General features: G+C 30.0%; 1 protein-coding gene across 1 annotated transcript; it reads right to left on the bottom strand.

Annotated features, from left to right (window-relative positions):
* Positions 1-3,647: 3,647 nt before the first annotated feature.
* On the bottom strand, positions 3,648-7,319 carry LOC120073618 (stemmadenine O-acetyltransferase-like). Its single transcript, XM_039026429.1, has 3 exons — positions 6,807-7,319; positions 6,073-6,512; positions 3,648-4,186 (listed from the first exon to the last, which is right to left on the bottom strand). The coding sequence occupies exons 1-3, from the start codon at positions 7,207-7,209 to the stop codon at positions 3,671-3,673; spliced, it is 1,359 nt and encodes a 452-aa protein (XP_038882357.1). The 5' UTR covers positions 7,210-7,319; the 3' UTR covers positions 3,648-3,670.
* Between the last annotated feature and the right edge of the window lie 1,876 nt (positions 7,320-9,195).

Consider the following 9,195-nt stretch of genomic DNA (forward strand, 5'->3'; position numbering starts at 1 on the left):
ATGCACGTTCCTCGATGCACGATACAAGATACTCGATTTCTCGATACCCGATACATGCTACATGGTGTCCCTTACTCACTACATTACAAGTGACTAGATGGTCGATTTTCGAGCATTCAGTTTGATTTTCCACCTTCATGCATTATCCAACTCAAACCCTAAACTTCAGACGATCAGAAATAACAAAAATAGGAAAAGTGAAATGAAACAAACTCGAAGTTCAACCAAACATGCAAGATATGAAGAAAAAAAAATGAAAATCGTGTCGGTCAAGTTTCGAGTAACATGGAAGTGCATATCGAGGAACGTGATGTAGAGATAGTCGAGTTTTGAGTGAATGATGCCAAAATACAAAAAATGAGAAGAATGTTGCATGATGATAGTCGAGTTTCGAGTGAATAATGCCAAACTACAAACAAGGAGAAGAATGTTACCTGATGCAGAGATAATGGAGTTTCGAGTGTAGAGGTGTTATCGTCAAAGGATATACAATCGGACAAATAGAGAGAATTAATAGTTTGAGGTTGTAGGAAGTGGTGAAATAATGGACTTCAAATGTCTTCAAACGAGTTATGAATTCAAAATAATCGATTATAAAATAATCGAGCATTGAGTATGACGTGGATATGATCGAGTATACACATGACGTTTGCAACCGTATCGAGTGACCATGAAGCTTAGTATCGAGCGACCGTGCATCGAGGAACGTGTGACGAGCCATTAGGCACGAGGGATTCATTTTAAGGGTGAATCGATAAAATCACATGCTTATGACGTAAGCAGAAGACCACTTCCCATTACTTTCTCTTTAAGTGGCCATTTTTCATTTGGACCTCCAAATGAGGCCATCCGTACACAAAAATCCACGCCAAACACCCCTTAGTGTTTTAGTTAAATTTTAAAATCAAAACCTACTTTTTTCTAGTTTTTAAATTTTGATTTGAATTTGAAAATCATATTAACAGTAGATAATTAACAAAACAATGAAACTCGTACGGGTGGAAGAATGTTCTTATAAGCTTAATTTTCAAAAACCAAATGATTATTGAATGTGGTTTAAATTTTTTCATTTGAGAACTTCTATATAAGCACATGTTATTGGTTGAAAATTTTCAATTTATCAATTTTCTTTACTTCATAATTCTAAAGCTTCTAAGTTCTATCACTTATAAGTAAGGTTCTTTACTTCTCCTACCTTTTGAAAACTGAAATACTAACTTCCTTTTTCTCTTCTTTTCTTTTGGATACTTTAAATCTATTGAAACTTTGGATGTGGTTTATGCATTCAGGTCTTTGAGCTTAAACATAGTCATGAATATCTATGTTGATGAAAAATTCTACTTCTACAATTTGGCGAAGGCGACTTGGAGGAAGCCAAACTTTCCCATCTGCCAATGAATTGCGTTGAGGTATCATTTTTAAACATTTTACTATTATAGAATACATTATTAAAATTGATGGATCTTATTCATACTTTTTCATTTTAAAATTATATCTATAACTATTTTATTTCAATAGATACGATCAATACTCAACCTTCTTTTCACAATCTACACCTACCAGAAAATTTCACTTTTAGTGACCTTTTCAATTTTGGAGAGAAAAAAATTTCACTTTGAAAAAAAAAAAAAAAAAGTTAAAGCATTTGGTAATCACACAAAATAATTTTTGAAAAAATAAATTTATGAAATAAGGTAGCTTGAGAGAAATAATTGAGATCAACTTGAATTTGTATGATGCATAAAATTACCGAAAGGCCCTCACTAGTCATCTACCTCACTTCTACCATGGTTGCCAACAACCACCACCGACCTACTCCAATGAAACTTTTAGCACCTTCGTCATCCTCCATCTACGATAAACTCTAAAAACCAATTCCAATGGCCACCACCAATAACAAACTTCAACGACCACTAGAGAATAACCAACTCTAGTAGCCAACTCCATCCCAGCCCGTAGAAATCTCTAATCACTACTACCAACTCAAACAACCAACTCTAATAGTCAACTCTAATAGAAATGTCCTAAATATGTTGGTAGATATGCATTTTAAGAAACATCTCGCAAAAGAAATTATTAACAAAAATTTTAGGTTAGAAATTAGTGTGATCTATTCAGTGGAGCGTAAACATTATAAGTATTTATAAGTTAAACAAAAATGAAACATAAATGCACCAAGTAAACCACTAATGCATTGATTGAAAATTTTATTTTTTATTCAGCCCACTCCTCGTACGAAGGGAGTGGGCTGAATTTTTAGGTCACTATATCTAATGGACATATTTGGAATTGTTCATGTAAATTTTGTATATGGCTACATGGAATGCTCATATACTTTTTTGTGTAAATGTTTTGTTTATAGCCATTAGAGGCTATATACTTCAAAACAATGTATGGAAGGGGATAGATTTATAGTTTTGTGATTTTGGAATGGCACGTTTGGATTGAAAATTATTGTTCTTGTAATTTTGAAATTATCATATTGCCATGGGGTTGATAGAGAGTGTTGTAAATTTTGAAGTCATTCATATATTTGAAAGATGGAAAGAATGAAATTATTAGTTGGATATATTGGATTGATATAGACCTCAAATGTGTAATTATTTATTTTAGTTGATGAAAGTTTGTCATATTGGAATACATGTAATGTAGGATATGAGATATGGAAAATTAGTATATCTAATTTGAAAAAAAAAAAACATAGATTACATCGAAAGCGTGTCAAAAATTAAAGAACTTGTCAATTATTTTGTATCAAAATAAGAATAATAATATATGATACATAATCAATGTCAAGAATCAATAAACTTGACATGTCATTAGTGTCAAGTGTATTACATTTTTTGACACATAAATTGTATCGAGCAACATATAATTTGACATTTTTTTAGATCAAATTATCTCATTATACTTAACAGTGGATCATTCGACGTTTTTCAGAAGCGTTAGATATACAATTACTTGACATTGAAGAAACGTCAAATAACCCAGCTTCTGCAGTAGTGTTGCTTCTCTCTACACGCCGAAGTGCAAAATGTTGTGTCTCCTCTGGATGTACACGTCACATCTTCATATATATATCTATATAGACTAAATTTGCAATTTAATAAAGAAAAAGAAATCGAGGAGTACCAGTACATGTAGATGTCACGGCCAGGAGCGAGGCGGCGTTTACAGAGGCCGCATGTACGGAGGAAGTGACCGGTAGGTGGCTGAGCGAGGTGACGTGTGGACTGATTTCTTAAATTTCTAGGAGAAACTAAGGCAAAGTGATTAATGGTGGTGGTATTATGAGCAAAACCGTCATCGGGTGGTGCAGATCATTGGCGTTCTGATCGAACGATCATACTGGTGGTTCTCTTGATCGGAAGGCGAAGGCGCTTCCCAAGCAACATCTCCAAAGACGAACCGAAAATTTGAACGGGAAGAAGTTGAGGGGAGAGAGTGGGACTACGCAATAAAATGCAATTGGCGAAACAAGCTATAAAAATAATGTCGGAAAATATTACATCTAAATCGTAAAACTCGTCTCTACACCCTCAATACAATTGAGAATAATTATTTTAACAGCCACAACATCTCAAATTAAACTTAATTCAAGCACTAAAAAGTGCAATTTGTCCCCCTCAAAAAAAAAAAAAACAATTGTGTACGAACAAATTTCAATCACTTAACCTAAATGGATAGTTGGATTATTAGAAGCAAAAGCAAGGAATTGTTGATCATTTTCCAATATGTTCATCTCATCTTCATCCAACATGATCCATGCTTCAATCCCATCTCCTAAAATGGCTTCCTTCAAAACAACAACATTTTTCAGCACTGAATTTTCAGGTCCTGCAAGGCTGACCCATGAAGGCTTTCCCCACCCGAAATCGACCTCATTTAGCCCCATATTTCGCCAGCTTGTAAATCCATATGAATATGGATTTGAAGAATAAAGCTCTTGCATTCTCATGAACCATTTTGAAATTGTTTGAAACCCTTCTTCTCCCGTCATTTCTTGTATGAACTTATAGTCGATCTCGGCAAATGATTGCTGAATAAGATTAACGAGCTTGCTCAGTTCTATCTCGGTGTTCGGCGAGTCGTAATGAGCAACTGCACTCCAGAAAATGTTTCCAATGATGGTTGGTGGTAGTGGTGGTACCATTCTTCTTCGGAGGTCGACTGCATGAGTCAATACCTACCAAAAAATGGAAACGGTTTTTTTTTTTTTTTTTAAGGAAAAAAAACAGACAACTGAATGAGCTACAAATTAATAGATTTTGAATGTGATCTTAATTTCTCAATTTTTGGTATTTAATATGTCTCTCTAAGTTGATATTCATTTTTTAAAATCTATTACTGACCTTTTTAGGTAAAATCAAATCTATAGACATATAAAATTGAAAATTCATTACCTCTTAGACACTTTAAATATATGATCCATTAAATACAAAATTAAAAAATTAATAACATGTCAAAGTGGGCATAACTCAAATGAGATATAGATAGATTAGTGATCAAGAAGTCTATGTGGTTTTGAAAATCTTGCCCGACACTATATTATACTAAAATAAATAGATTAAAAACATATTAAACATTTTTATAGTGTTTAAAGATCGACCCTAATAAACCATAAAAGTTAAAGATATAGTTGGGCAAATCTTGACATTTTTTTGTGTTTGGTAAAACATATTTAAACTAAGTCTATTAAAATCACTTTTAAAAAACATGTTAATTTCATGTTACTTTTAAAATAACATCGTTCTCGCTTTTAGATTCTCCTAAAATCAGGTAATATTTTAAATTAATATTTAGTTTTCAATTTTATACTTAAAAAAAGATTTGTTTTATATATTTATCTATTTCTTACCTAATCAAAACTATTTTATATTTTTCATGAGTTAATTGCATCATTTTTTAAAAAAAGTATATTCTATTCATTTTTTTAAAAATAAAGCTATTTTCCTTAATATTTAAAAATTAATCTATAACAAACAAAATTTATTATACTAAATAATTATTTAAAATTTGAAATTAAAAAAATATTTTTTAAAAAAAAAATATGATTATAAGTATATTTTAGTTATATATGATTATAAGTATATTTTAGTTATCCTAGTTAAAATAAGATACTTTTGTATTTATTTACTAAACACTCTAACCTACTTTTTCAAATTTAATCTGAAATTTACCAAACACTATTTTACTTCTTTGTACAGCTGATTTTTCTAAAAGCACAACTGCTGTTATTTTAAAAGCTACAACAATCCCAAACGGAACTTATAACTACTTTAGTTACTAATATTGACACAAATACTAAGGCCATGTTTAATAACTAATTCATCTTTAGTTTTCTGGTTCCGAAATTTATGATTGTTTTCTTCTAATTATTTAGTAAGATTTTCAATTTCCTTTTAACACATTTAAATTTTTAATCAAAATCTAAAAACAAAAACAAGCTTTCAAAAACTACTCTCTTTTTTTTTTTTTTAGTTTTTGTAAACATTGGTAGAAAGTAAACTACAATAGAAATTTAAGGATGAAAGTAGAGTTTGGAACTTAATTTTCAAAAACTTAAAATCAAAAATAAAATAGTTATCAAGCAAGTTTAAGATTGTACCTAAAATGAAAATCCAAAATTTAAATAAGGTAGCTATTAAATACACACTTTGTAAATTTCATGGATTTATGTACACAAAATTTAAAGTAATTTATAGACTTAGACCTTTTTTTTTTTTAAAAAAAAAAAAAAAAAAAAAAAAAAAAAAAAAAAAAAAATTCTTAGAAACCTATTCGGGTACAGTTGTGAAAATTCACGAATTACTAAATTTGTAATTCATCCTAAATTATTCTTATCACTATTTTGAAGAAATCCAAAGTTTAATCTTAAAAAATGATAAGTTGAACAATTGAAAGTATAATAAATGAATCAAACCCTTACCAACGACCCAATCAAAACCATATCATAAAATTTATAATATCTGATTTTGAGGTTTGAGCTTTGATTCTCTTTTTTCACGTATTTAAATTTAAAGACTTAAAAAAAAGATAAATTTTTAATCCAGAAGAAATAAAGAAGATTACCGATGGTCGTGGAGAACCAGATGATTTCTGTATTGCCGCTATCATCATATACTTCCATATGAAGGCAGTAACCAATTCAACACTTGTGGGATTCTTCACATTCTTCCATTTCACTAATTCCTCTTTTAGCTTTAAAATGACATCACCTTTAAACACAAATCTTCTTCTCTTAATCTTTCCTTTACCTACAAATGGTGAATATCCTTTTGAAAGCCATGAATTTCCCAACAAATCTCTCCCCGGGAACGCCGCTGTCGACGATAAGTATTCGGGTAGTCTCCCTCCTCCTCTCTCTTCTGTTGACGATCCGGCACCGGCAGCCCACCGCCTTAGAAAGTTGCTCAGTGTTGTCCCGTCGATGATCTTGTGTAAAAAACAGACCCCCACGGCCACCCCGCCGCCGTTGAAGGCGTTGAGTTGGACTGCGACTTGAGGATATACTTCAATCCAATGGCAGATCCAAAATTTAGAAATTCATATATAATTCAAAATATGTTAATAAAACAATAATTTAATGGTACGCTAGGCCTCTTTTCTTCCATATTTAAAATAGTTTTTCCAAAATAAATTAATTGAGAACTTTCAAAATGTTAAATATCAAATTGAGAATTACTTAAAAGATTATACACCATTCCAAAGAAAGAACAAGATTATTGGTTTGAAAAATTGGAAGTATTCGATAGAGTCCTTTTTTTTTTGTTTTTTTTGTTTTTTTTTTTTTTAATTAATCTTACTTGCTTCCATTGTAGACGACGACATGTTCCGTGAAGATCGAAAAGGGATGAGTTGACTCAAAGACTCGAAGCTTGGTTGGTTCAGAAACTTAAACATGGCGCCGTGAACTCTCGCAAATTGAAAGAGGGCTCCGACGCCGTTGGCGAGGATTTGTGAGTCGTCTTTGATGATGCCGGCGAGAAGGTAGAACTCTGAAAGGGCTTTAGAGAGGGAGGTTTTGAGGGCATGGGAAAGATGGAGAGGATCATTGGAGTCATTATTGAGAGTGTAGAAGAAGACGAGAGAAGTGTAAGTGAAGGGGGAGAGTTGATCAAGAACTGAGAGTTTCAAGGATTTTAGATGAAGATATGGTGGGAAGGAAGATGGTTTGATTGTTTCACTTGATATTATCTCCACTTCCATGGCTTAGGTTTAGATGAAAATTGAATTCTTTTATAATGATTTTTGTCATTATTATATATACATATATAATTTTTAAAAATTGTAATGTGGATATAAATTATATGTATGACGATCACAAGTTGCATGACAATCATTTGTTATATAGACATCGGATTATATATGGTAAATTTTTTCTTTTTAAAAAGAATATTTCTAATATTTTATTTTCTTTTGAAAGATATTCGCGAAGATGAGTGTAACTTGACCGCACTCTCTTCAATAATGGTTGGTTTGGTTAGCTAGGAAGGTGATATTTGTTTGTTTATAATTATTTGTGTTTTGTGGTCCAAAGACCCTTTATATTAAAACTAATCAATTTGCGTTTATCAAATGAGAAAGACCCAACTATTAATTCTTTTTTCATTAGCCAACTAATTATATTTTTTAAGAAAAACAAATCCAACTAACAATCATAGTTATCCTTTAAATTTTTCCTTTTTTTGCTCCTTCTATGAAAATAATTAACACTGATTTGGTTTTTGTTTTTTTTTTTTTTAATTATGCTTATCAACACCTCTTTTCACCTTTAAAATTCTTGTTTTGTTATTTATTTTTTATTAATGTTTTAAAAAATGAAGCCAAATTATTAAACTAAAAAATAGTTTTCAAAAACTTTTTTTTAGTTTGACTATGAATTTAGCTATTTTACCTAAGAAATATGCAAACCATTATAAGAAATTGAGAAGAAATAAGTTTAATTTTAAAAAACCAAATGACTATCAAATGATGTCTAAGTAATTATAGACCTAAACTTTCATATTTTTATTTCGTTTTCATTTCTAAACCAACATTGATATACAATTGTCAATTTTTTTAATGCATAAAAAATTATTTTAGTTATCATCATTACTTTCTTTTGTTTTCAAGAATATGTGACGTAGGGAATATTACAAATTTGAACTATAATCATATTTGTTATTAGATGTCATTACTATTAATTTATAATTTTTTTGAATACTACAACAATTGTGGTGTGAGGGATTGAACCTCTGACTTTCTGGGTCAAAGTGTATGTCACATAGAGCTAAGCTCACTTAACTACTTTTAATTTATAATTTATAGAGGTTTTAATCATTTTAATTAAAACAAATTCAGGAACAAAGTTACTAGGCAATATCACAGGTTTATTTTTCTTTGTAATACAATAGGGAAAACATGATAAAGCAAGATTGTATTATCAATCTTTTAGTGACGATTATTTCATACATTATAACTCGACAAATGCACTCGCGCGTGTCAAATGTAACACTCAATAAAAGCTAGCAACAATAACTAAAATAGTCTTTTTTGTTCTTGTTTCTATAATACAGTTAATTGATTAAAATAGAATAATTCTCGAAAATTTATGAATAAAAATAAAATAAAATATATAACATCAAAAAATAATTTTTAATACAATATATTTTATAAACTCTTTATTAAAATATATATAACTTAATTTCAAATTATTTATTTAAAATTTGTAGTTTTCTATTGCTGAATAAAGTTAGACAACCTCTCTTGAAGAGATGCTCATACTATTGGCTTTTATGGTGAAAGAAAGCGAAGCATTTGAATATTGAAACATAAATAAATGAATTTAATTATGTAGATTATATTCAAAGTTAGAAACTTTCAAATTGGATCGAAACATCAAACTAAGATGAAGTTTCATGTACAAATTTAACATGTATGAATGTTAAATTTGTAGTTTCTTCAATTTGAATGAGTTATATTTGATTTTTGTCAAATAATAACTCAATTGAGTTAAATTTGACAAATGTTTCAATTTGTGTATTTATTTTATTTTATTTTGTATTTTGAAGAGTTACTAAGTTGCTAGCCTATAAATAACAACTTTGTTCTTCATTTGTAACATTCCAATCCAAAGTGAAGAGTTCTCTTCTTTCATTCTTAAGTTGAGTTAAGAGCAAGTATCCAAAAATTCTGTTAGATTCGAGTAGTTTG

This window comes from Benincasa hispida, chromosome 1, assembly GCF_009727055.1.
Source record: "Benincasa hispida cultivar B227 chromosome 1, ASM972705v1, whole genome shotgun sequence".
Lineage (NCBI taxonomy): Eukaryota > Viridiplantae > Streptophyta > Magnoliopsida > Cucurbitales > Cucurbitaceae > Benincasa > Benincasa hispida.